General features: G+C 38.8%; 1 protein-coding gene and 1 pseudogene across 1 annotated transcript in view; one reads left to right on the top strand and one right to left on the bottom strand.

Annotated features, from left to right (window-relative positions):
• The window catches only part of ANKAR (ankyrin and armadillo repeat containing), a 95,902-nt gene extending 69,697 nt beyond the window's left edge, over positions 1 to 26,205 (bottom strand). The window contains exons 1-6 of the mRNA XM_036742439.1: positions 25,608 to 26,205; positions 16,855 to 17,292; positions 14,691 to 14,854; positions 10,149 to 10,249; positions 8,554 to 8,734; positions 3,952 to 4,171 (exon numbers count right to left, since the gene is read on the bottom strand). Coding sequence (XP_036598334.1) covers positions 3,952 to 4,171; positions 8,554 to 8,734; positions 10,149 to 10,249; positions 14,691 to 14,854; positions 16,855 to 17,292; positions 25,608 to 26,205 — 1,702 coding nt within the window. The remainder of the gene's footprint in view (positions 1 to 3,951; positions 4,172 to 8,553; positions 8,735 to 10,148; positions 10,250 to 14,690; positions 14,855 to 16,854; positions 17,293 to 25,607) is intronic.
• On the top strand, positions 11,073 to 11,380 carry LOC118835244 (annotated as a pseudogene).
• Positions 26,206 to 27,695: the final 1,490 nt, after the last annotated feature.

Raw genomic sequence — 27,695 nt, 5'->3', positions numbered from 1 at the left:
TATGGTATAAAAGGCCTCCCCAACTCTGGATCCAAACTACCTTTCCAGCCTTATAACATGCTATTTTTCCTTTCTTATATTCTATGTTCCAGCCAAACTGGACTATTCACCACCCCCTAATCCTCTTCTTCCCTTTCCAATATATCTGTAACTTTCATGCATGCTACTTCTTATGTATAAAATGGTCTTTCTTTATATGTCTGCCTACCGATATCCTTCCCTGCTTTCAAGGCCTAGCTCAGATGCCACCTTCTCTATTAAACCTTCCTTTAGCCTCCCTGACTCTCTCTCATATCTCTCTGTTTGGACTTCTACCTTGTACTTATCATAATACAACTGATGATGCAGTCATTTTTATGTTTGTCTCATCTCCCCTACGAGTTTGTAAGCTCCTTTCTGTTTAGTTTCATCTTTGTACTCCTAGTACCCAACACATTACATGACACATCAGTTGCTTAATAAATGTTTGCTGAATTAAATTGGATTTCTACTTAATGTTTTTTGAGAGTATATCTTATCTTCTCAACCATACTGTAATTTCCTAGAGGGTAAAGATTGTCCTTTACCTTTCTTAAGTATCTCCTTCAGTCCCTAACACAAAGCCATGCACATAATACTCATTATTCAGTAATATTTAATGGAAAAATAACAACTGAGAGTAGAAGGAAAGATTCTTAATTGTTGCTTAGAGGTCTGAGGCATTGAACTTTGAAGCCATTCATCTTTAGATCTAGGGACATTTGTTTGATTTAACTCCATGGTGTAATGGATAGAACACCTGACATGGAATCTGGAAAACCAAATTTCCAGTTCTACCTCAGACATTTATTAGCTCTGAGACCTTGGACAAGTCATTAAACTTTTATGTGCCTCAGTTTCCTCATCTGTAAAATAAGAATTGAGTTAGACTAGTTGACCTTTAAGGTCCCTTCCAGCTCTAAATCTAGAATGCTATGAGATATATTTTTGACCATTAAGGAAATGGTAATGCTAATATCTTATATTAGTTTGTTCAGATCATACGCAATACTTAAATTCTGGGTCAGCTTTTGAAGAGAAAAAACAAAATCTCTTTGAGAACTGAAGCTGGAAAATTAGTAAGATCAAATGTCACAATTTGGGGGAAAACAGAACAACCTTAACAAAGGACCATTACTATGACCTGTAGTCTTTATAGATCCTTTTGTAGGTAAAATATTTACACAGTAATAAAAGGAATGAACCTTTTTTTAGCATTTATGACAAATTTCAAAAAGGAAACTTTATTAATATTTCACTTATGTCTTACCATTCTTGTCCTTTTTCATTTCTGCTTTGGCAGACTCTTTTCCTAAACAGGAATGAACAAAAGAGTTTGATTAACCATCACTTTACAATTAACTAATTTATTCACAATATAAAACTCATACTTAAGGGAAGTCATCTGAAGATATGCTTACATGAGCAAAAACAAAACTGCGAGAATAGCCTCAGAACTCAGCAGTGCATCAAATGAGCACAGAAAGGAAGCAGTCTGCAGTGGGAGCTGACAGTGGAAGTTTTCAGAGAAAACAACTAAGAATAGAAACCCTAATCCATTTCATACCAGAAACTTTGAAAGTACAGGTAATATTTTTCGTAGGGATTCTGTTATTTGTCTTCTTATTGAAGAAAATCTCCAGCCATCTCTGTATCAAATAATAATGGTTTGCACCTATATGACCCTTTTAGGTTTTCAAACTGCCTTATAGTATGGTATCTCATTTAATCCTCCCAACAACCCTGTGGTATATGTAGGTGCTCTTCTTATCCCCATTCCATAGATGAGAAAACTGATGTTGAGAGATTATTGTGATTTGCCCAGGCTCACGCACCTGGTGTCTGAGGCAAAAGCTGAACCCAGATCTTCCTGACTCGCTGGAATCAGCTCTAAGAGGAGATTGTTAAATTTTCCACATAAGCATTTACACCTCAGAAATTGGAGCTACAAATCAGGGCTCAATTTATTGTTTTTGTTGATTGTCTAGACTTAAGAAAGTGTTAATAATGCAGATTAAACTTTAAATGTGCATGTACATTTTTTTTTTCCAGAGAGCCTAGTTGTTAACCATTCACCAGCACAACTCTTAATTGCTCTATAAACACTGTCTCAGCTCAACAGAAGTGTAGTCGAAGATTTAGGGAATAAAATCATCACCAGATTGAAGGCTTGATGACTGGAGGCTAAAAATGAAAACAATGATGATGATAGTAGCAGTAATAATAAAAGCTACCACTTATGTAGCACTTTAAGGTTCGCAAAGTGCTTTATATTTAAAATCTCATTTGAACCTTCCTAGTTTGGAGTATCAGCTAAAATCAACAGCTCCCTGACTCGGCAGAAGACGTAGTCTAAGACGAAAAAAAAGAAAGGCAAAGACTGAATGGAAATACACAGAAACTGAAGCAAAGGTCAAGAGGATAGAGAACACAAGAATGTGACATAAAACAAAAGGAAAAAGAAATTGAGTCACTGAAGCTGTGCAACACCTATGAGACCCTTCCCAGAGAGGGAAACACCAACACTTCAGGTTCCATGAAACAAGGAGGAATGGCAATTACCATGAGGAATTAAAAAAACAAAAACAAAAAAAACTGGCTGATGGACCCAGGAGGAAAAGAAATGTAGAGGCAGCTGACGACTCCTGCTGAGGACTATAGAAGGGTCTGCAGACTGTGCAGTGTATGTTGCCTAATCCTGAATATATTCCTGCAATGTGGATTCCGTACATGATAGTGAAACTTGCCCCATCGCTACCCACTTCTGGTGATTCACATTGGAGTGAATGACCAAAAGAAACCTAAAAAAAGCTCCCTCAGGACTATGAAATCCTGGACTAAATTAGTTAGTTAGACTAACTAAATTAGTTAGTCATTCAACAAACATTCTAAAGGTTTATACTATACGTTAAATCCCGTGATACGCACTGAGGGTACTCAATAAATTCCATTCTAGGGGCAGAAGGATCAGGAAAGGTCTCTTGTAGGAATTTGTTCTTAAGCTGAGCTTTGAAGGAAGCTAAGGCTTGGTAGAGGTAAGGGAGGATCACATACAGACATGGGAAGCAGTTTGTACAGAGTCATGGCAATAGAAAATGAAATGTCATGTGTGAGGAACAGTAAGAAGTCAAGTTTGGCAGGACCATAGAGTGTGTGAAGGGTGAAAGTGCGCAGTAAGTATGGAAAAGCAGGCTGGAGCCAGATTGTGCCAAACAGAGTTTGAGTTTTATCTTAGAGGTAACTGGGATCAAACATAAACTCCTCTATTTGAAATTATTTACTACATGTTAAGTTCCTTTCACACTGTGGTGCAGCCCAACTCACCTTTTTATTGTTCTTTACATATGGCACTCCATCTCCTGATCTGGTGCATTTGCACTGGTTGTTCCTTGTGGCTGGAATGCATTTCTCTCTCACCCTGGTCTCTCAATCTCTCCTTCCACACATAGCTCTTAAAATCCCTCCTTTCCTTCAGGACTCACCTTTAAGCACTACTTTCTACACGAAGCCTTTCTTGATGCTCCCAGTTGCTTGTAGCTCACCATCTCCCAAATCACTTTTTATGTATTTTGAGTATATTTGTTTATACCTAAAAATGTACATGTTGCCTCTCCTGGGTAAAATGTAAGATCCTCAAGGGTACGGACTGTTTCACTTTTGTCTCTGTAACCTCAGTGCCTAACATGGTGCCTGCTTCATAGTAAGCATTTAATAATGCTTGTTGAATAATCAGTTGAACTAAGAACTTAAGCATTGATCAGGAATCTAAGTCATTAAAATTTATGTCACTATCAGATTTAAATAACTATCCAAAGAAGCAATGAAAACAAGGAGATGATATTATATTATTTGGAGTCCAGGAGTTCTCAAAGTAAAAGAAGAAATTAACAAGACAGACACAATGTAATTTTAGTTTTTAAAGCATACTGGTACCTAGGTTGCTCATCACAAATTTTCTCTGGTTAACATTCACATTAGCAGTACACAGCTGGCATATAATTGGCACTCTGTTGTATAGAGCCGCATAATGGAGAATAGAATAACCCAATTCATCTGTAACACTGATGGTGGAGGATGAGGTTTTTCGACAGAATGTATGGAAGACAGCAGATAATCCTCTTTCAACAGCACACCTCATACCATAGGGCAAACTCTAAAATCATGCAAATGGGTCAGAATTAGTTTTCCTCATTTTATCAAAAAGAACAAATAATATTTTTGTATTATAACATTATTGGGACCCAAGGGATTCAAACATAACTTTAATAATAATAATAATAATAATAATGATAATAATGATAGTTAACACATGTAATGCTTACTATGAATACACTGTGCTAAGAGCTTTAGAATTATTACAACAACCAGAGAGATAGGTACTATTACTGTCATCTCCATTTTATATATGAGAAAACTGAGGCAAACAGGGTTAAGTGACTTGCCCAGGGTCACACAGCTAGTAAGTATCTGAGGCCAGATTTGCACTCAAGATTTCCTAATTCCAGGCCCAGCGCTCTATCTGCTCTGCCACTTAGCTACCACTGTTAAAGAAGGATCCATAAATGTGCTCATACTAAGCAGAATTTAGGCTTATTGAGGCAATAACTAAAAGTTGTTTAGTCCAACTAATATAAATATGAAACCTCTTGGAAACCATTGTGGAAATTTTTTTTATTTATAGAAGGGTAAAAGGGAGGCAGCTCTTGACCACTGGCCTAAGGGTCAGGATAATTATGTTCTAGTTATGATTCTACCACTAACATCCTGGGAGAGGGTGGATAAATCATACTCTCTTTGGGCCTCAATTTCCACATTTGTAAAAGAAAGGAATTGGACTAAACAATCTCTGAAGTTGTGTTTTAGCTTCAAGATGTGACCCAGAGTGAGTCACTTAATGTCTGTCAGCCTCAGTTTTCTCATCTATAAAATGGAGATAATACCACCTACCCCACAGGGTTATTTTGAGGATCAAGTGAGATAATGTATGTAGAGAATCTTGCAAACTTTAAAGCACTATATGAATGCTAGTTATTATTATTTTCTCAGGTCTTTTTGTTTAAAAAAAATAACTGTGGAAGTAGTCATGGACATTTTAAAATAGGGCAGTTAATATCTTTTTGAAAAATTTCAAATTCATTCCCATCCAAAAGTCAGACAATGGACCACCATTAAGATTCCTTGCTTGTGACTTAGGAAGATGCTCAATAAAAAAGCTTGACCTTGAAATAATAAATATATTACACAACTTGACTATTTTCTACATTAGGTCTCTTTCGCTCTGTTCACTTATCTAGACACGCAATCAGTTGCCAAGTCCTTAGAAATACTTTTGAACTAAAATAAAAATTCACTTACATTTTTGTTTATGTGCATATGTCAGTGCTTCATTGGATTAGTACACCTTCCAATGATGCAAATCACAACCCATCCATATCTTGTTTTGAGAGATTCCTATCCATGTTCTTTCATGAATTGTACAATCAAGGGAACTGAGTTATTGAGGCAATTCCCTTCCTCCAGACCTTAAAAATTTCATCTCTTCTCTTCTCTTCTCTTCTGCCTCAAAAGGAAAGGTGGTCTTACTCCTTTCCAAAGCTAACCTCTCTACCTGCACCCATGGTCTCTTCCAACCCTTCCTTATATTTTTCAATAATTCCCATTCCCTTCCACTTTTAATCTCTCAATGTACTAGTTTCTTCCATTCCTTTAAACATGCTCTTTTAGTGCCCATTCTCACTCCTAGTGATTGACTACTAGTTCATCTCATAGACACAAGACACACCAATACATGAACAAAAATCCCTAAGTCAATGCTAACCTATTTGCTGAACCTATAGCAATTTCTAAAGTCTTGGAGACTGGTTCTTCAGTTAAGAGTTGTCAGAAGTTTGGGCCGTGAACAAAAAATGACCACTTTGCGTCAAGAGCCCCTTATAAACTTAAGGACACCCCTACTCACAATGAACTCATTCAAGCTCTTGCAGTCTCACCATTCTATTGCAACTTTTCTCTCTAGAGTCTCTGACTTCCTTATTGATACATCCATTGGCATTTTTCAGTCTTCACCTTCCTTCACCTTTTAAACATATTTCATACTTTGATCACATCCTCTTTTTTTGCTGCTCCGTGGTCCTTTGGATTTTCATTCCCCTACATTATTTTTTTGATTCCTCCCCACCTTTCTCATCCCTTCTTTTCTGTCTTCTTACCTGGCACCTCTTCCTTCCTCTATACTTAAATGTGAGTATTTCCTAAGGTTCTGCCTTTACCCCCTCCATCTTTTTTTTGTTATACCTACTCACTTGTTAGCTTTATCCCCTCCCATAACTTTGACTATCACCTCTATGCAGATGACACCCAAATTTATGTCTCTCATTCTACATTTCCAGTTATCTTATGGATAGATATAATGGCAATTCAAACTCAACAGGACCAAAACTGAACTCATCGTCCTCCGCACAAAACCTCCCCTTCTGCTATTCTTTCAGGCACCCAGTTTGATACTTCAGAATTGCCTTTGGTTCTTTCCCCTCCCTCACTTTTAATATATAATCATTTGCTTCTACTTCCATGGTCTCTCTCATATCTGGCCCTGACTTTCAACTCTCAATGCTACTACTTTAATTGAAGCTCACCTATACTATTTTAATGCCTTTTAGACTAGTTTCCATATGTCTAGTCTCTCCTCTCATAATACTGTGGCATAATACTAATATAAAGGTCTGATACCATTACTTCTCTACTCAACAGTAGTTCCTATTACATCCTGTAGAAAGAATTAACAATTATTAACATTAAAGGTCCTCAAAAATCAGACCCCAGTCTTTTTTTTTCTTTGTCACACACATTGCAATATTTCAGCCAAATTGATCATTCTCTGTTCCCCAATTTCCATCTGTTCTTTCTTACCTTTGTATACATCTACATCTCTTTCTCTCTGTTTAAGATTGGATTTCATTTGGAATGAAATCCAAAGGACCACAGAGCACCAAAAAAAGAGGATGTGATCAAAGTGTGAAATATGTTTAAAAGGTGAAGGAAGGTGAAGACTGAAAAATGCCAATGGATGTATCAATAAGGAAGTCAGTGACTCTAGAAAGAAAAGTTGCAATAGAATGGTGAGATTGTGAGAGCTCTCTCTTCCCTTCCTTCAGCTCTAACTTCATCCTCTAAGCTCTCCTTGAGGCCCCTACCTATAAATGATCTCTTTTTTCTCAGTTCTTTCACACCATTGGGATTGGATCCCTCTTATGCATTAGTCATAGTATAACTTGCATATAGTTATTTGTATATTTGTCTTAAGCTCCTTGAAGTCAGGGACCATGTCTTGTTTCATCTGTATCTCTAGCAGCTAGCAAAATGCATCAAATGTAGTACGTACTTATTAAATACCAAGGGCACCACCATCTTCCCAGTCCCCCAGGCCTACAACTAGGTGCCATCCTTGACTCCCCACTGTCATTCATCCCCCATGTCCAATCTGTCACCAAGACTTGTCGAATTAACCTTTGCAACACTTCACTGATCCATTCCCATCTCTCTTCTAATACTGCCACCCCACCCCCAGCGTAGGCCCTCATCTCTTCATGCCTGGACTATTACAGTAGCTGGTGATTGATCTGCCTGCCACAAGTCTCTCCTCACTTCAGTTCTTCCTCCATTCAGCCACCAAAGTGATTTTCCTAAAGTGCTGATTTGACCACATCCTCCCCTACTCAAAAATTCCCAGTGGCTTCCCAAGATGAAATACAAAATGCTGTCATTCAAAGCCTTTCATAGCCTAAGTCCCCTTCACCGCCCCCCCCCATATATACCTTTCCAGTCTTGTTACATCTTATATTCCCCCCTCCTCACATACTCTTTGACCTGGCGACAGTGGCCTATTGGCTGTTCCTCAAACGAGACACTCAGGCATTTTCTCTGGTTGTCCCCCAGGCCTAGAATGGTCTCCCTCTTCATCTATGCCTCCTGACTTTCCTTAAGTCCCAAGTAAAATCTCATCTTTTATAGAAAGTCTTTCCCAAAACCTGTTATATCTAGTGTCTTCCTTCAGTTGATTATTTCCATTTTATCCTGTGTATATCTTGTTTGCATGTAGTTGTTTGTGTGTTGTCTTCCTCATTAGATTGTGAACTCCTTGAGATCTGGAACTGCCTTTAGCCTTTCTCAACACGTAGCAGGTGCTCAATAATTGCTTAATAGTTTATTGAACTAAAATGCCCATGGTAGACAAACAAACGGGTGTGACCAAGGAAAAGTAGGTATGTCTATCTGGCAGAACTTATACCAGATACGAGGCTGAGATCGATTCTCAACTAAGTTCAGTTCAGTAAAGGGTAAATTGTTTTGTTTCATGGATTTTTACCTACTAAAATGTATTTTAGTCTAATAGTGAAGGTAAACACAATGTTATTCAAATCTCTAAGAAGATATTTTCTCCAAGACACATGGTTTTATGTAACATTTAGCTCTTTAACCAAAATCTTATTTATAGATACTAGCACCCAATTTGCAATGTAACAGTCCATGAGATACCTTGCACTTCATAGCTTTTTTGAAGCCAAATTTTTTCTTGAATTGCTCATGTATTTGAATATCCGACAGTGGAAGTCTTTTGGGTCTAAGGCTATTCATAATGTCATTTATGGCTCCCCACCACTGGGTCTTATATAACTGCTGATAGAAAATTTCAAGTTCAAAATAGATTACATAGTAGCTGTTAAAAAAAAAAGGGCAGAATAAGAATAAAAGAAACATTTTCCAACTTCCAAGTGATCGTTTCACTTGATTTTATATTTTTGTGTAAAGATATCTGATCTTCTATTACAATTTTTTTTAAATTTAGCTAGTAAACTCCAGTAACATATAGACAAACAACTGAAGCACAATGGCTCTTTTTTATCAAAATTTACACATCTGTTCATGTATTATGTTTTGTCCTTTCAAAGTAAAGAACATAACAAATTTATATATGTGTTCTCTTTCCCTTGATTACATTACAAAATCTCTGTCTTATGCTCTTCTCCATCCCACTATTTTCATTTGCGAGCTAGCACAAATCTGTTGCCAGTCCAAGTTCAGTAATGTATTAGTACACTTGAATTTAGTCCAGTTATTCATTTTAACTAGTTATGCATCATTAACCAACCCTTAGCACATAAAATAATTTACAAAGTAATTTAAAATCAGCAACCATAGTTTTAGGAAAAAAAACTCTAATTAAAAATTATAGTTAGAAACTGTATTTAAAAAAATATTTGAATACCTACGGATTTTTCAACAGGTTCTATAGCCAAGAATTTATATTATAAATATCTGGGATGCATTATTGAATGATTCCATAAGAGACTGTTCAATTTGGTATATTCCTGAAATATTTATTCTTTTGAAGGTTAGTGGTAGAACAGATGGACAATGGGAAAAGGAACATAAGCTATATGTTACAGGACTATGTATTGAGGAAAGATTATTATTAGGCTACAACAGAGCAGGCCTCAGTTCTTGGGAAAATCCTTCTGACTTGTGAGAGAACAAAAAGTGGGGGGTGGGGGTGCCAGGGGAGAAAAAGAGAGGTGGTGTGTGAAGACAGGCTTAGGTATAAATAAAGAACTTAGGGATCTTACGGCTCAAGTCCAAAGAGCTGGATAGCGAGCCATATCCAGGAGGCTTCTGACTCTTGTGACTGTGGCTTAAAAGTCAAGTGACATAAGGTTCAGGACAAATGCGCCACCGGTTCAGTGCCCCTGGGACTGACATAGGCCTGGAATAGTCAAGGCCACACTGCATCTCCTGACCAGCATATGTCTGATTAAGCCATTATCTTTTGATACCATTTTTGTTCAGGAATCTTCCTGTTTATTTTAACCCTGAGACCTAACTACCAGAAACAGGAAATCACCTTGAGCTCCTGGGAGATGATGTACATATACCAAACTTTGGGAAACCCATTTTGTCCTGGAATACTACCTCTCTTGTTACATACAGTTTCTACATTTTTCCTGAGGTGCCCTTTTGACATTGTGTAATGCCTTTATCTCAGCACCATTTTCTAAATCCCCCTTCACTCTGTTGCTTCTTGTGGAAAGAAAGTAACCTGTGGCCATAGGGAATATATTCTGAATATTCCTTACCTTTTTCCATTATATTCCATGACTGGTATGGGGTAGAATTCTTTGTATCCTAAATCTGAAAATGATTGAGAAGCACAGTCTTGCAATTTTTCATAAAGTTCCTAAAAGATGAAAGTTGCTATGTTACTAAGTACTCACCTTCAAACTAATTGAAATAAATCTTTCAAGACTTCTTTTGGTAACAATTTAAAAAAATGTTTTGAATGACTAAAATTCTGTCAAAGTTACACATAATTTCACCTCACAAATAGATGATAACCTTTATGTAGTAGGGGAAAAATAAAAGGATAAAAAGATACATCGAAAAGAATAACGATGACTGTAATTGACAAAGTTGTCAATTCGATTAAAAAATATTTAGCCCTAAGGCATTTTTATCTACAAGTTACAGCAAGAATCCCGAAGTGGCTAATATCCCTAATATCCATAGAATGAATTTCTTACAAATTCATAACACAAGAAGGAATTCAATTTTTTGAAAGTCTCTAATGCAATAAAATTTATATAAAGAACACACAGTGGAAAGGATATCTCCATTACATTAAAATATATGTTATTCATAGCTATCTTAATTTTTATTAAAGAATCACTCTATTTAGTGTCTCCTAATATTTAATTTGATATTTTCTTACCTTTCACCTATTTGGAAGGAAGCCAAAAGAATGGCTTCTGCCAGGTCTCAGAAAAGTGCATATCCTGTTACCCTGAGTGAATGATCTCATTAGTGGACCATGTGCCTGGATTGAAGAGGTGGCTCTCTTTTCCTAGCAAAGCTAGACCTGCTTGATTCAAAACTGATCTGTTACTTAAAAGGATGGGGCAAGGGGAGGGGAAAGATAGAACCCTCAAGATCATTGACTCTAACACAGAATTGGACAAGTAGAAGGTATGGACTGGGTTTATCAAGACAAAACCAAATTCACAATGAGTGATACTAAGAAAGGTAAGAAGATCTTTGTTAAGAACTGTGCACAATGCATCACAGCTGAAAAGGGAGGCAAGTACAACACTAATTTGAGTGGACTCTTTGGATAAAAGACTGGTTAGGCTCCAAAATTCTCTTACACAGATGGAAACAAAAGCAAAGGCATTGTCTGGGAAGAGTATACTCATAATACTTGGTAAACCCCAAGAAGTGTATCCCTGGAGCAAAAATGATCTTTACTGATAATAAGAACAAAGGAGAAAGGGCAGACTCAATAGCACATATCAAGAAAGCTACCAACAAATAATAGTTTACTGCTGCCATACAAAAAGATATCTCATAATGAAGTTTTTTTAACATGTACCATAATTCTATTTAAATTGGTTTCATCAACTCAACCTAAGAACTTTCATCATGAATCACTATTAAATATTTTTTCAGAATTTCGAATAGAGTAACTATGTAGATTAAGCAGGCTTGTGCTTAAATTAGTATGATTATCTTTTTTCTTTTTGTTATAATTCCAATCACAACTAAGTTAGCATACAGACCCACCACATTTGGATTCTATTATCTCGTCCCTGATATGCTTTATGAGGAATTAGAAACTGAAAGAACAGCTGGTCCAGTCCAACTCCTAAGAAATTTGTGGTGAGATGACATATAATGAGTACATTCAAGAGTTGTCTCTAAAGATGTATGAAAGAAGGGAAGATGCCAAATAAATGGGACAGTTATGGATGGTATTATTCCCCCGCCAAAGGAAATCAAAAGACTGTAAGTAACTATCGACTCACATGTTAACTTTCTCATCTTTATAAAATATCAGAATGATCTATCCACATATTAAGACACATATTAAGGCAATCTTTGATGAAAATATGAGAACAGCACAGACATGTTTCCATGAATGATATATTCTATAACCAACATCATCTTTACAATCACTCAATTGATTAAAAAATATGGAAAATACAAGATTCTATTTGATTTTTTAAACTTTTTTTTGAGGGGGAAAGGCAAGGCAATTGGGGTTAAGTGACTTGCCCAAGGTCACACAGCTAGTGAGTGTGTCAAGTGTCTGAGGCCACATTTGAACTCAGGTCCTCCTGATTCCAGGGCCAGTGCTCTACTCACTGCACTACCTAGCCGCCCCATTGGATTTTTTTAAAAGCACTTGATTCAATACTGCCAACTGTAACTTTAAAGGCTCCCCTCCAACATCATGTCTCCCATGTATATGTTAAGTTCTTATCATGTCTTTGATAGATAAAAATCATATGATGTCTTTAATAGAGATAACAACATAGACAATTTTATTTGATGACCTGTTTCAGGCAAAATGGGAAAAAAGTGAGACATTGTCTTGCCAAAGCTCTTTACCAATGTAATGGAGAATGTCCAATGCAGAGTTCAAATGGAAGAAAGATTCCTTATAGATCAGGGGTTCTTAACCTTTTTTGTGAATTATAGACCTCTGGCACTCTGGTGATGTATGTGGATTCCTTCTCAAAATAATATTTTAATGCATAAAATAAAACATGATATTATAAAAGAAACCATTCATATTGAAATAGTTATCAAAATATATTTTAAAAAAGTTCTTGGACCCCAAGTTAAGAATCTTTGCTATGCATGGTAAGGTCCTCTAGATATTCTTGTTAGCAAATGACATTGTGCTGATTGCATTAAATTATAGAATATTTCAAAGCCTCTTAAAAGATGTCCACAACCAACCAGAAATTGGCTTAAAAATTCATACAGGAAAAAACAAGCTGATAAAGACTTCTTTAGACTAACATTGGTGGGGAACCTGCGGCTTCAAGGCCATATGTGGCTGGCTCTACAGGTCCTTAAGTGCGGCCCTTTGATGGAATCCAAACTTCACAGAACAAATCCCCTTAATAAAAGGATTTGTTCTGTAAAACTTGGACTCAGTCAAAAGGCCACACTCAAGGACCTAGAAGGCCACATGTGGCCTTGAGGCCAAAGGTTCCCCACTCCTGGACTATGATTTGCAGTTGAATGGAATGCCCACTCAGCCAGCCCATCAGCACATATATCTTAGGCAGGGTGAGAAAAGACAATGCATTGGGAAAATAACTCAATAGGAGGAAGAAAATGGGTTGTATTGATGTTGGGAACTGCATAGCTCTTTCGATGATGCTGTTCCCTGAAACAACCACCCATCTTTCGTACACCAATATTCTTCTTGTTAGGTCTGTGGCTGTGAATCAAGGTACTTTATGATATCTGAAGTATCAAATGGTGGGTGACCCAAAAGGCCATGGGGAGAGATGTATGGTGGACTTGACAGCATAATATCAATGACTTTGCACAAAATATATCATCCAAGAGACATACAGTTGGAAAAAGACATGGGCCAATCACAGAGTGCAGCACTGGAACTCTTGGAATGCTGAAAGGCCTGAAAAAAAACTCCAAGAGGATGTATGTGAAGACATGGGCATGAATCACAAAGAATAAGGTATGGATGGGTTATGAGAGAATTCCCACACCAATGAGACCATAGATCAAGCAAAATATTAAAGTCTCCTATAAGGACCAGGCTGGCACTCTTTCCTAAAATGCCTTTAGTTCTATATGACTGGGGCTACTTAAAACCCACCTTCAGGTTCAGGCTCTAGGACCAATTTGAGCCCTAGTCAGGGAGAACATGGATACGTATAGATCTATAATTTAGCCGTTCAGCATAATAAGTTTTACTGCTGGTCCTTCTCTCACCTTGTAACCTGGATCCAATATCAAGAATTTTGCTTTATTCCCTCTGGCTAAGCCCCAGCCGTACACCTTATTTCCAGTGACTAGCGGGAGCAACCTAGTGAAGTAGAAAGAGCACAGCATTGGGAGGACCTATTTCTAAATCCTAGTTCTTATTACCTGTGTGATCTTGAGCCAGGCCCTCGCCTCTCTGGGCCTCAGTTCTTCATCTGTAAAATGAAATGGTCTCTGAGGTTCCTTCTAGCTCTAAAATTATGATCCTACAATCTGGAGGCCACTAGGTGCTCCTATATGCTTGAGTCTTCGTTTTGGTTCCTTTCCTCATACCCTAGTTCCTCCAAGATGAGAATTCTGCCTCCTTCTACCCAGTTATCTCAGGGTTTGAAATCCTGCCCCTGGAATCTACTTTTCATGCCCGAGTCCCCCAAAATGGCTGTCAGATCCCTGATTACATAAATTTTTTATTATGCAAAACAATAATAAATGGGCCTGATTCCCATGCTTAGAGGACAGAATCACCTCTATTCTCAGTATTCTATGGAACAGTCTATGGGGCTGTTAGTTCTAATGCTAATCTTTGAGAGTCACTAAAGAATCATATGGTATCGATCCTAGGGGATTGTTACTATAAAAATAGGGCCCATTATATAATCAACAAGAGATGGGCATTAAATAAATTATGTATTAAGCAGAATTCTATGCCATGGACATGCTGTACAGTTATAAACAATACAGAAGATCAGTGAGGAAATATAGCATTAAAGAACCTTTTTTTTCTATTTCCATAGCCACTACCCCTTTTTGCCTTGCCTGCAGAGAAAACAAATTATGAGCATGGCCTTATACTATATCAGGAAAACTAAATCTTATTAAACCTGAAAGGCTTCTGAAATCTCCTCAACTGGAGGTGTGCCAATGTCAAATTCAACTCCTCCATGAACATGAAAATACTGATTCTCCGCGTAATGAAAATGCTGGCATTTAAAATTCGGTCCACGAAGAAATGGTGGCAATTCACGTTCTGTCTTTACTTTATCATCTTCAAAAGCAAAAACACAGTTTTATTTAAAAAGAAAATAGCATATAAGCAAATATATTTTTGAGGAATCAGAGCGGGAGGGGTGCAAATTTTCCTTCCTATGTGTAAAAGGGACACGAACACTTCTTATCCGAAAGCGATTTCTTTTTATAGTCTAGGTTTTTTTTTGGAGGGGGGAAGGCAGGGCAACTGGGGTTAAGTGACTTGCCCAAGGTCACACAGCTAGTAAGTGTATCAAGTGTATGAGACCAGATTTGAACTCAGGTCCTCCTGACTCCAGGGCTGGTGCGCTACTCACTGTGCCATCTAGCTGCCCTGTGAAAGCCAGTTTTGAAGGAATTCTGTTGATTTTACTACTTTGCGACCTTTTGAGAAAACTTACATGTGAATACAATGTATATGAGGCACCCAACAAATAGGGTTGCTGTGAGGATCAAATGAGAAAGTGTTTGTAAAGCCCTTGGTGAGCATAAACGATGTGGCTATTTTCAGGACTCTTAAAATAGCTTACTTTTTTTTTAAATTGAGGATTCAGCTAAAAAAAATGTTAAAAGGTTAAGGACCAAATAATTAGTGAGATGGATTCATCATATGTCATTATGGATTACCTAGTTATAATGCATCCAAAGATGCTTTTTGTTCCCAGATGTTTCCCAGCACCAGCCTATCCAGGTCTATTCCACCTTCCTCCTTAGTTTGAAATTCTGATTAAGAGCTTAGACAGCCAAATAGGAGTCCTGTCTGCACAAACCACAGGAAAAGTGTAATATTGGCTGGGAGCTGTCCCATTCTCTCCACATCTCTAAGCTCTAAATAGGAATTTGTTAGCACTTATGTACTCATCATAAAGGACCTTATTTCTCTTCATCCATCACTTCCTTTATCCATTCATTAACTTCTAATAATCCTTCTTGTAATGACTCCTATATCTCTTTTCAGTTCCTACTCTTAAGGCTCAAGTTCATTGTCATTTCATATCTGAACTTCTGCAATAGTCTTCTAGGTGCTTCTCTTTTTCCAATTGAATCTAACTTCATTCCTGCAGCAACAAAAGCCACTGATTTTCTTAGATATTTTCTGAAACTTTTAATGGCTGACTTGTATTCAAATCCAGCCTCAGACACTTAATAACTGTGTGACCCTGGGCAAGTCATTTACCCTCTCTGTCTTAGTTTTTGCAACTATAACAAGAGCAAAATAATAGTACCTACCTCCCAGAACTGCTGTGAGGATCAAATGAGATACTATTTGTAAAGTATAGCACCATGCCTGGCATAGAGTTGGTACTTTATAAATACTTACTCCCTTCCCTTACCCCTCTATTGTCTTCCTCCTTTCCCTTCTATTCCCCCTTCTGTTCCTTTGTCCAGTTCCCATCCCAAGCTTCAGGCAAGGAGTGAAGGAGAAGAGATGGGAAGCAGACATTCAAGGTTAGAAGGAAAATATTATAGAGGAAAATGACTTCAATTTCCATAGTCTCACTCCCAACCCTGTCCCAGCAGACACAATTCTCCACTGAGGGTATATCAATTGCTATAAAAAGTCTGATCACCGGTTGCTTTTTTAAACTTCTCACCATCTTACAAAATGCTAGGGGATCAGTCAATTAATAAACACGTATCAGGATCAGAGGTCACAGCCGGAAGGAGAACCTCATTGAGCAGGAGGGAGAGACACTTTTGCACGAGCTGCATGATTTATACTGCTTCAATTTGTGCAGAAGCAACTCTAGACCACACATAGGGCTCTAGTTAGTAGGAATGATACATGTGCAGAAACAACTACTTAGTACTCCCAGTAACATCTGAAATCTCTTTAAATAGTGTAAACTGATTTTCTTCGTCTTCTTCCCTATCTCTTACTCCCTGCCTGACTATATCTCAATATGCAAGCATTTGGGGCATATTCTCAGAGCTCACACTTAGAGTCCTCTACTTGGAAAAAGATATAATTTTTTTTGAGTGAAAAAAAGTTGGCCTTTTAGTGATAACTATTCTTACCTGAAAATGGTGGAAGCAGCGTACTTAAGTTTGGAACTTTCATCTTCTTTTTTAAGCCAAGCAAGAATGGAATCATAAAGCATATTAACCTTAGATATGCCATATTTTGCCGCATTTCAGATTTCTTCTCAAGGTGTTTCTCTATAAGTTTTTTCTGAAGAGCTAATCTTTGCTGTAATCTCTGGTAGGTACAAATATCAAGATAGTCATCAGTATACTTTATCACATTAGTAAGCCAATAGGCTGCTTCAAATAGGAAGACGTTATCATATTGCTGAACTAGTGTGTTGCTAAATGTCAGCTTGAGCCTTATATTTTCAACATATTTCATGAATATAGATTTTTCTTCAGGGCTATTAGGATCATAGGTTGGGTCTTCATTCATATCTTCATCATATATTCCATCATAATCCGGATCCTTTGTAAGATCAAGGAGACCTTTAGAGCAAAAAGGAAATTTTCATATAGTAAAAACTTTGTATTTTGAAAGCAAAATTATTTGAAATGTTTTATACCATTTCCCCCAAACTGATAAACATCTTTTGTAGGGGGAAAATGTATCTGTCAATTAATTAAATCAAAATCTTAAAAATACACCTTCTAGACACACTTTATAGAATGCTTTTTTTTTTATTTAGGTCTCCCTTGGCATTGAAAGGCAACAAGATATGAGACCAAAAATGCTGATTAAGGCAATTCATCAAAATTGCCTTGCCAACTTCATCAAAATTCTCTTTAAAAATAGATAGTGTAAAGTTTGCCTGCCAGGAATCACTGTCATACAATGTGATGTTTGTATTCCTTTGAGAGCCTAGTATTGTTTTGTGGCTTTTTTGCTGATGCAAATACGAGCAGAGCTATAACCAGAAATGTTTTCACCGGGGGCAAAAACGGCTGGGGGTGGGGATGACAGACACAGAGGACAAGATGATTGTAGGAGCAGTTCGGTTTTCTCACTGTGAAAGGGAGGAGGCAGACACCTGGGAAGCAATAAGACCCTGTGGAGATGGCAGTCCTTTTCCCAACCCTGTGGGCCAAGAGCCAGACTGCTTCCTCTCCCAGCATTCCTGTACCCCAGGCTGGCTGGGGGGACACTTGTGTCATGCAGGGTTGGCCTGGTTTGGCTGAGGACCCCAAATAAGTTTCATGGCTGTTGTCACAGGGAGGAAGCTTCCGTTCCCAGGGATAAAATGTATCCCTTTCTTATTAGTTCTAGGAACCCTGGAGCAAAGTCCTCTTCACCCCATGCTCATTCGATTCTGACTGTCTGCTAGTGATCTCTGAGATTTGTTTTACCGAGACTAGTTGTGCAGCAATAAAAGGGCAGTCATAGAAAATCTTATTCCTTACATGCTTACTGAAACTCAAGGGAAAAGAGTGTTGGATTTGGAGGCAAAAGACTTGAGTTTATTTCCCAGCTCTGCCACATAATGTGTGCCTTTGTGTGCCACCTCCTCTCTAGGCCTCACTTTTTCCATCTGTCAAATACAGGAGTCGATCTATATGGCTTCTAAGGTCCCTGTAAGCTCTAGATCTAATCCGAGGCCCTTTTCTAGCAGAGAAGGCAAGATACTGCTGTGGCAAGATAGCCACAAGTAGTGTTATTCAGCTCTCCAGGACTCTTGGCAAACAATTGACGTGACCTGCACTGTGGTACATAAACATACTTGTGCCAAATATGCCACCAACTCCATGACTGTTACCTCAAAACAGGCAGTCCTTCCCCTGTTCTGGAGGGAACTATATGTATGTATGTACGGTCTTTGATGAACCAACTCTAGGGCAGAATCGGTAGTGGTGTGGGGGAGAGCTGCCAGCACCCATGCAGTGACTTCTTGAGAGCAACTTTATCCTTTAGAAGAACTGCCTATTTTTTAGGACAGATCCTTATCCTGAAGTTGAAATGACTATACTATTCCATTTGTGACTTCCTTACAAGGAATTTGCCCTATGAGGGAAACCATGAGCTCATCCTAATGAACTTTTAACCAGAAGTGGGATAATTGTTGTTCCAAAGACCAACACAGTGAAGCTCTCTGACAAGAAGAGACCAGAAATTTAATGGCAGTTAGGGTTTTCTTTGGGGACTATTAAGCCCAACCCCATCTTTGGGATGCTTCCAGCAATATGGGGAACGACTTCTTCTATTTCTCCTAAAGTGTTATATGTAAGTTTGGTTACTGGCCTAATAGGCCTGCACGCTGGCATATTTTCTTGGACAAAGGAGAGGTTGGGAAATATATAGCTTGCTCACTTCAATGTGACTAAGAACCCAATAGAAGCCTTCAAAGACTCTTTCTGATAAACCCAAATTTGACATTTGTTGTCATCAAATTCAAGATTCCTGACAATGAAGTTGCACCTCTATACATCAGAAGATAAAGGAACAACTTCTAATATGTGCTATCCATTACACATAGTGATGGGCCTTGCCAAGAGTATCAGGGAAACACTCCATTACTACTGAAGACTGGCAAAGACATTAATGCCTTGTCAGGCTGTAGAGGCTTATACCAACACACTCTTTGCTAATGGAAGGTTGGGTGGTACAAATTCAGTAGAATAAACAACTTCCTCAAGAGAAAGGCTGCCTCAGAATCAGTTAGAAGGCCAGGAACTGTCCAGTTGGCAATAAATCATCTCAATTATGGTCTGTGGTGACTGCTATGCTGCTAGTCTCCACTACTCTGCTGATTTTGAATTTGCAGCACATTCTTCTACTAGTGTTATGGCATTTTTGTTGGGTATGTTATTCTGTTGGTCCCCTAGTCTCAGTTGAATGCTCCCAATGGGGCTATTGCCCTAATGGTCCCAGAGATTTAAGGTGAGTGTGGACTTGGTAGCTATTCATTGCTTCTTGATTCAATCTTCAGAGCTCAGTACTTTGGTGTCACCAAAGCTATCTCAGTTTCAGTCACTCAGGGTAAAGTGTCTAGAATCTCTTCCAGGTAGCAGCAAATGTACACTTCTTTGGTTTTAGCCACCATACCTAAATAACAAAAGGCGGGCAGAGTAGCCCCAGGCTCAAAGTAGGCATTTCTTTTCAGTCTCCTAAATCAAGGTAGAAAGCAAAACCTTCCTTTGAAGATTCTTATCTAGCTATCCTCCCAAGAGCCTTTCTAATTTAGAATTCAGATGAATTTGAGTCAGATCCAAAAGTAACCTAAAGAGGCAAGGTTAGGGCTCTGCATCCACCTAGCCCATATTCCTGTCTTTATTATACCTACCTGTCAGCTGCAAAGCCTGGCTGTTTGGGGGGCTTCATTTTGCCCAACAAAAACCTCAGTCTCCCTACATTCTCCCTCTCACCCCCAGCAATGAATTTACCTGGGTACATATGAAAATCTGTAAACATCATAAGCAATATAAATTGAGAGATAACATCCAACTACATAATACAATGCAAACATAGACACGTATGACATCACCCTACGCAGCTAACTTTAATGCATGTAAGTAGCATAACACACACTATATAATCAAAAGTTTACGTGACAAAATAGCATTTACTAAACAAAGGACACAAGTCTCAAAGCAGTGCAAAACATATAGTATTACATGACAGTTGCATTAGGTGACCAAATAGATCACATGCAGAAACATGCAACTTTGCACTGCTGCTGTGGCATGTGCAACACATTGTGAAAAGCACAACAACCAATGACGCTTAACACAGCAATATATGTCAAACGCATAAATTATAGGTAACACATAATAATGTGTATCAGTTACGCACAAGACACACCACACATTACCTATCCTGTCATAATCAGCATCACTCAGCTGTATGGTGACCACTTCTTCCATTTCTCCTACAGTATCCTATGGTAGAATGGTCCCTAGTTCAATAGTCAAGGCACTGCCAAAGCTTGTGAAGAGCCTGTCTTCATCCTGAGAACGTCTGTAGTCCTAATGCAGAGATTCTATCTGTCTCTAGGCTCCTTAAGGGCAAGAAGGCCAAGAGTAGGTCTTTCCTTTTCTTCCTCTGTGTTTGCTAGAAACTAGAACTGGGCCACAGTGGGTTTCTGCTGTTATAACTGACTTTAGGCCTGTATGGTACGAGAAGGAAAACGGATGATTGAGTAGGGTGGCCATGTTGTTCACCTTCAAGAGCATTTATCTCGTGGTGACTTCACCGTGATAAAACATTTAAAGCATCTTATTTTGAGACCTCTGACAACGGATTTTTAGCTATACCTCTCAGAGATTCACAAGAACCACAAAGTGAAGGAAGCAATAATTACTCTCTGGTCACACTATACAGTAGTTGTTCAAGTGGGCACTCACTAAAATAGCACAGAGAAAGCCTCACACAAAAGGTATATGCCCTGCATGCTTAAAAGATTATTAGCTAAGGAGGAGTTTTATGTGTGTTGGTGCAACATTAAGAGTTTTACCGATTTGAGTCCTTATGAAGTATTTTGTTCTCTTCAAGTTCATGTATGGTACAAGGACTTCTTGGGCAGAGTGTTTTAACCCCCGTGGTTTTGTAGTAACAAAAGGGCTATCCTGTGAAGGCCTGCTCATTCTTGGCCTATGAAGTAATATCTAAGCAACACAGAACTGGAAATCACTCAATGTTACAGTTGCAAAAACCCTTAGAGATCATCTATTCCTACCAATTCATGTTACAGATAACAAAACCAAGGCCCAAGGTCACAGAACAAATCAATAATAAACCTGATATTATAATCCAAATCCTCTAACAATCTCTATTGATTTTTAGAGGCCAAAAATGAAGGAAAAAAGAAAATGCTAGATTACATGAGTTTTAAAAGTCCATTTTCCACTGTGTTTCAACAATCTGGCTAGCAGCTGCTGTGCGGATGAAAAACCAACACAAGCCCAACAACAAGAATGCAGCCAGCATAGGCTCTTTTGATCTGCTTTACTAAGGAAAGCAACATTAAGGGGTTGACAAGTTTACTTTAATCCAGCATACATACATCATTCACTTAGTTCAGGGGAAAAAGCTAGCACCCTGAACTTGAGAGCAAATACAAACAAAGTATAAGCATCGACAGATGGACCTTGTCTGATTCAAATCCCAATACATGGTTACCAGAGTTTAACAAAGTCCCAGCATCCAGGTTTATGAGCTGGAGGGCTCTTAGCTACAGCTGCCTGGGAGTCTTTGCATCAGCACACCACCAAGAGTGAGAGCCCTGAGCAAATGGCTCTGTCTTCCCTTTTTTATACAGTTTCAGACATCATCTGAGAGACCAGAATTTAGGCTCCTATGATTGGCTCTTGAGTTAGCACCTCCCCTTAGTACCCTGGGAGCTTCACACCCACATAGGCTTAGCACCTAGTAATTAGGGGTTTGGGGCAAACTTAGGGGCAAAGATCTAATCAGGCCTCCCTTAGTTAGCCCCACCTCAGTTACCAATTCACACCCACATAGGTTTAGCACCTAATAGGGGTTTGGCCTGGGGCTTAGCACCTAGTAAGACTCAATGAAATACACTGAATTAATCAAAGGAAACAAAAGCCAAACTCTTCAAGGATCCCCAATACACACAATTACACAGATAACTCCAGTGACAACTGTTTTTTTTTTTCACTAGGCTTCACAAGGTAATAAATAACCTTAATTTTCAGTAATGTTAGTAGAGACAAAGGAATAGTAAATGGATTAATGGTACCCATTACAGTCATTTTAAAATGGCTTCCTATCAAAAGATAAAGATAACTGAATTGGTGTAGTACTTTAAAGTTTATAAAACGCTTTCTGATTAGGGTCTTCTCAGGTACATGCTGTAGGGATTATTATCCCTATTTTACAAATGAGGAAACTGAGGCTCAGAAAGGTTGTAACTGGACTGAGGTCACATAGCTAGTAAGTGCCAGAGGCAGGATTTGAACCCTAATTCCTAAATACATCTGTATGGTTACTCAGGAAGCCAAGTAAAAAAGCAGCTACAAGGCATGTTTGAATCACATATCCTGTCTACCCACACCCCTCGCCCCGCCCCCCCAGCCCCCTGCAGGATGGTCCCTAATGCTACAGGTTGGGTAATTTGCCTCAGGGCTGATGATTTAAAAGACAACAGGCTGCTTCTAGGGAAGGATGGTGCAGAACCTGAAGTGGGTAGGTAGTAGAGCTGTCACCAGGCAGGGCCTATGACTAGATAGAGTAGAGGCTGAGCAGCTTCTGCCTGGGGGTTGGGGAGGGTGAGGTGGAGCCACCCACATCCTTGCAGGATTCTCTAGGACTTGGGAGGCCTGTAGCCAAGGTTGATCACCGGAGCCAACCTGAAAGTGGAGCTAGCCACCACATGAAGAAAAAGGGGAAGGTTCTGCAGAGATCCTGGACCCTGTGAGAAACAGGCTCCCAAAGGAATAAGGCCTTAAGTGATGAAGCCAGGGAAGAAGTTTATTACACTCTTGCAAGAGTAGGCATCCTATGCATAGGTTGGCCCAAGTGCTGGCCAAAGCCAACTTTTAATTCCCATTCTTAACCTCAAAGTCCCTCCCCTGTTCCCCTTGGATACAACTTCCTGAACTGCCTATTCCATGTTTTTCTCCTAGATGTGTTCCCCCTCCCTTGTCATGCATTGAAAGTGCATTCAAATTAGCTTGCTCCACCCTGGGGGCTGCGTTGGTTATAATTAAACAGCTCATTAAGCATGCCTATAAGCTTCTGACCTCTTACCCCATCAGAAGCCTGGTTCTACCAAGCCACAGCTCTGGTTTGAACTAGTTACTTCTGACTTACGACCTGAGGCTGGGAGTGTGTGTACATGTCACTTCTGTGGAAACAGAACTCCTTCCTCTGTTTCTCACAACCCTGTGGGGCGGGGGGGAGAAGTTATTCAGGGAGAGAGAAAGAAACACAGAGACAGATACTATGACAAAAGGACAGAGACAGACAGAGAAATAGACAGGATGGAGAGAGCAATTCAGTTGGGGGATAGCCAGCCCCTCAAGGCTCCCGATCTTTCGATATTTCTTTCAAAGGAAAGAAAGTTTCCTTTGGTTGCTTAAACTTTCCCAGAGAAAGAAAAGGGTACCAAGATGGCATAGAAGGGCTGAAGAGAAGGACTGCATAGCTACTTGTCCTATGTTGTAAGACAAGGACTGCTTCTCCGGAAGGGATGGTCCACTGTTGTTCCCCTAAAACAAGCCAAATTTCAATGACCTGCCTGAACTCACTAGATTGTAAATTAGAAAGCTGTGTTCTAGTCCCTGGTCTGTTTCTTCTCCTGTAATTGAGGTAGTTGGACAAGATGGTCTTTAAGATCCTTTCCAGATCTATCAGTCAGATAATTTATAATATTTGGACATTTGATTCCACCTCAGTTCTGCCTCATTTTCAGTTAGAGTTTGACTAACCTTTCTCTGTGACCCCACTTGGGTAAGTCACTTCACTGCTTGAGAGTGGGGGAGGAGGCTCACCTTCCTCTAGTGAAAATTATGTTGACTCAGTATCCCATGATTCCAGTCCTGCTTGTCAATCAGTGGTGGAGGGAGGTGTCACCAGTCACCCGATATTGATCACCTAGTCCCCTGATATTGGTCACCTAGCCAAGTCATTCCCTACCTGTGACCTTTGTACCCTTACCTGCAAATTGTCACATTCTTGCTACCTTGGGGAAGAAGTGAGATGCAAGGACCCAACCTCTTCTGCTTAAGTGGACATCTCTGAATTGTCTTAAGTTACCTATAAACACTGGCCCCATCTTGAAGCCATCATGGATCTTCAGTGATCAGCTTGTCTATATGTTGCTACATTGATGTACTTATAATTTTAATTCTCTTTGTCCTAAATTTCGCCTTGTTATTCAGTGTGAAAAGCCCAAATGAAGAATTTTCCTTTTAATGCCTTCTCTATAAAAATCAAGGAACTGAACACTATTTAACAGGTGATGCTTGAGTTTCCTTTCAATTCTAACAAGATATTTGTTTTGTTTTGTTACAGTTTGATGGGGAGGGGGAAATGATGGTTTTAAGTCCTCTTTCCCTCCCTTCTCCAAAAGTATGTTTGCTATATGGGATACCAGTCCACTTTTATTTTCTCCATTCCTCTTCCCCATCAGACTTTTTGAATGCCAAGTGTGAAGAAACAACTGACCTTGATAATTAGAAACTAGTTATGAATAACAATTAGTTTAAATGGGAAACTACCAAATGGCCTGAATTCCTGGAGTGGTCTCTGTCTCTGTTTCTCTGTCTCTGTCTCTCTCTCTCCACAGAGTAGTATCCACCCCACTGCTGTCTCCCCACTTACTTTTTTTTGAGGGGGGAAGGCAGGGCAATTGGGGTTAAGTGACTTCCCCAAGGTCACACAGCTAGAAAGTGTGTCAAGAGGCCAGATTTGAACTCAGGTCCTCCTGACTCTAGGGCGGATGCTCTACTCACTGCACCACCTAGCTGCTCCCTCCCCACTTCCAACTGAAGATGTCTTTAGTGTCACTTGCCCTGGAAGTGTTTCATAGTATTTGCCCCCACATGCATAAATTCCTAGTTACAAGTTCTGGCTCACAGTAAAAATCTTTGACCAAAAAGCCATGATAAAAAAAAAAATACAGGCATGTTACAGTGTAGGATACAACACAAAACTGGGCTGCAAATTCATGAATAGTTACGCATATAAACTGATCATTATTTTTATAATGACTATGTATAGAATCAGCCTTAAAAACCTCAAAGCATTTACTTATTAACTTTTGGAAGCACTCTTTGTGTATGGGGGAAGAGATGATTTCAAACACAACTGTGAAAAATATGATTTGAAAAGAGTATATGCTTACCTGCTGCACTAAACTCTGCAAAGATATCTTTATCTGTTTGAGGCTTCCCTTCAACATCAACATCCATAAGAGAACGCCACATTTCAGAGAACCTCACCCTTTTTTCTTTTGGCATATATATTCCATGCCAGAGTGATTTTATCATGTAGTCAACATTAATCAGAATTTGTCCAATTCGAGTGTCAAAATAAGCAGGAGGCAGCTGGCAGGATGAGCTTTGATCATAATTAGTTTCTAAACTGATGGAAGGAATCTGATTCAAACAATAAATTCCAACAGACAACTCTCTTATGATCTGATGGACTTCTCTATAATCCAGGTTTGCATTTGGATCCACTGGTGCTAGCAGGATTGCAGTGGAGAAGCCTACATTTTTCAGTTGACTCATAAGTCCATCAGGGAGTTCTATGTGGCTGTGTACATCGTCTTTTCCAGAGAGCCAACTGACAATCGCAGTAGTAAGTAAGTCTTGAACCTCACTTCGGTCATATTTTTCAAAAAAGGCACTGGCATTTCTCTTCACCGCCAAATTAGACAGATAGGTGTTTTCATCTACTTGGTCAAATCTAACTAATCCTTTTTTTGGATACCTTAACATTTTCTGAAAAGTTTCTTTTTGAAGTTCCTAGAATTAGAAACAAACAACCAGCCACCACCACAAAGGTGACAAAGTTCAGCATTGTTATAAATCTGGATTTCATAAGAAACAAATATGAAATCTATCATGCAAGTACTCATTCAATTTTTTAAAAGTTACTTTTAAATAATGAATTATCAAATGTCAAAATTTCAGTGCAACAAAAATAAGGGATTAATCAAATATGGTAGTTAATAGTTGGCAAAGCAAAACAAGATCCAGGACTTGAAACCAGGAAAGCTTGGGTTCAAGTACTGTCTTCAACACGTGCCTTCTTAGGCGAGCAACATTAACCTCCTGAGGCTCTAGGCAACCCTCTAAGACTGTAAGTTTCAGAGATGATTGATGGGGAGAGGGAGATGGTGGTTTTAAGTACTTTTTCCCTCCCTTCTCCAAAAGTATGTTTGCTATATGGGATACCAGTCCACTTCTATTTTCTCCATTTCCCTTCCCCATCAGACTTTTTGAATGCCAAGTGTGAAGAAACAACTGACTTTGATAATTAGAATCTAGTTGTGAATAACAATTAGTTTATCTGGGTTTTCTTCTCTTGGAAGGAAATGAGCATTATGTTTTTATGGGATGGATTCAACATCATAGGACCCCAACGAAGGAAAAAAAGTGAATCAAAATCACAGAGGATAGCTATCATTAAAATAATTTCTCAGAACAGAGAGGGCACCCTAATTCAAAACAATGACTTGGATAATTTAAATATATAAAGATTTACAACCCCACTATTTTAAGCAGGAGAGGTGAACTTATTTGTAGGCTACCATGCTGATATTCTTCAGTGTAGATGCCTAACAACAAACCACATCATTTCAAAACACGACCCACTTAGATTCTTCCACTCAAAGCAATAACTTCTAAGTGCCTTAATTAATACTTTAGTGGTTTAGATGAAATATTTGAATGCCCACTTGCTAACTCTACAATGTTTATTCTCCTTAGTAGTTTGTACTGCAGACTGTCAGGCAATACAGATGTGTCTTTGATAGCAGTGTCCATGTAGATAACTAGGATCCTTTATATTGAAGGTGACACCTTTCAGGTGCACTTTTAACATAGTCTTTGAAAAGAGGCTTCTCTATGCAAGAGATCATCATTTTGAACATACAATTAGCATCTCTTTCGCCATTTCTTCATGATGAAATCTTTCTCTTCTCTTTTATAAATGTGAGGATTGTTTTGGATGTACTGTAACACTTGTTTCCTGGGGTGTATAAATAGTTTGTAAAATTGATATCAACTGACTGGACACCAGTCCCTATTTATGCTCATAAATTGTGATGTGCATTTCCATTAGGTGGGAAGGGTGAATATAGTTCAGTTGTAAGGTACAGGGCCATGCTGACTGAATATCTATTTATGATAACTTTACAGTGAAAGTATTTGAGGCTGGCCAGCACAAAAAGTTTTTCTATTCTAAATATTCCATTCTACTGTAT

The sequence above is a fragment of the Trichosurus vulpecula genome, chromosome 2, assembly GCF_011100635.1.
Source record: "Trichosurus vulpecula isolate mTriVul1 chromosome 2, mTriVul1.pri, whole genome shotgun sequence".
Classification (NCBI taxonomy): Eukaryota; Metazoa; Chordata; class Mammalia; order Diprotodontia; family Phalangeridae; genus Trichosurus; species Trichosurus vulpecula.
This window is presented reverse-complemented; position numbering and strand designations above follow the sequence as displayed.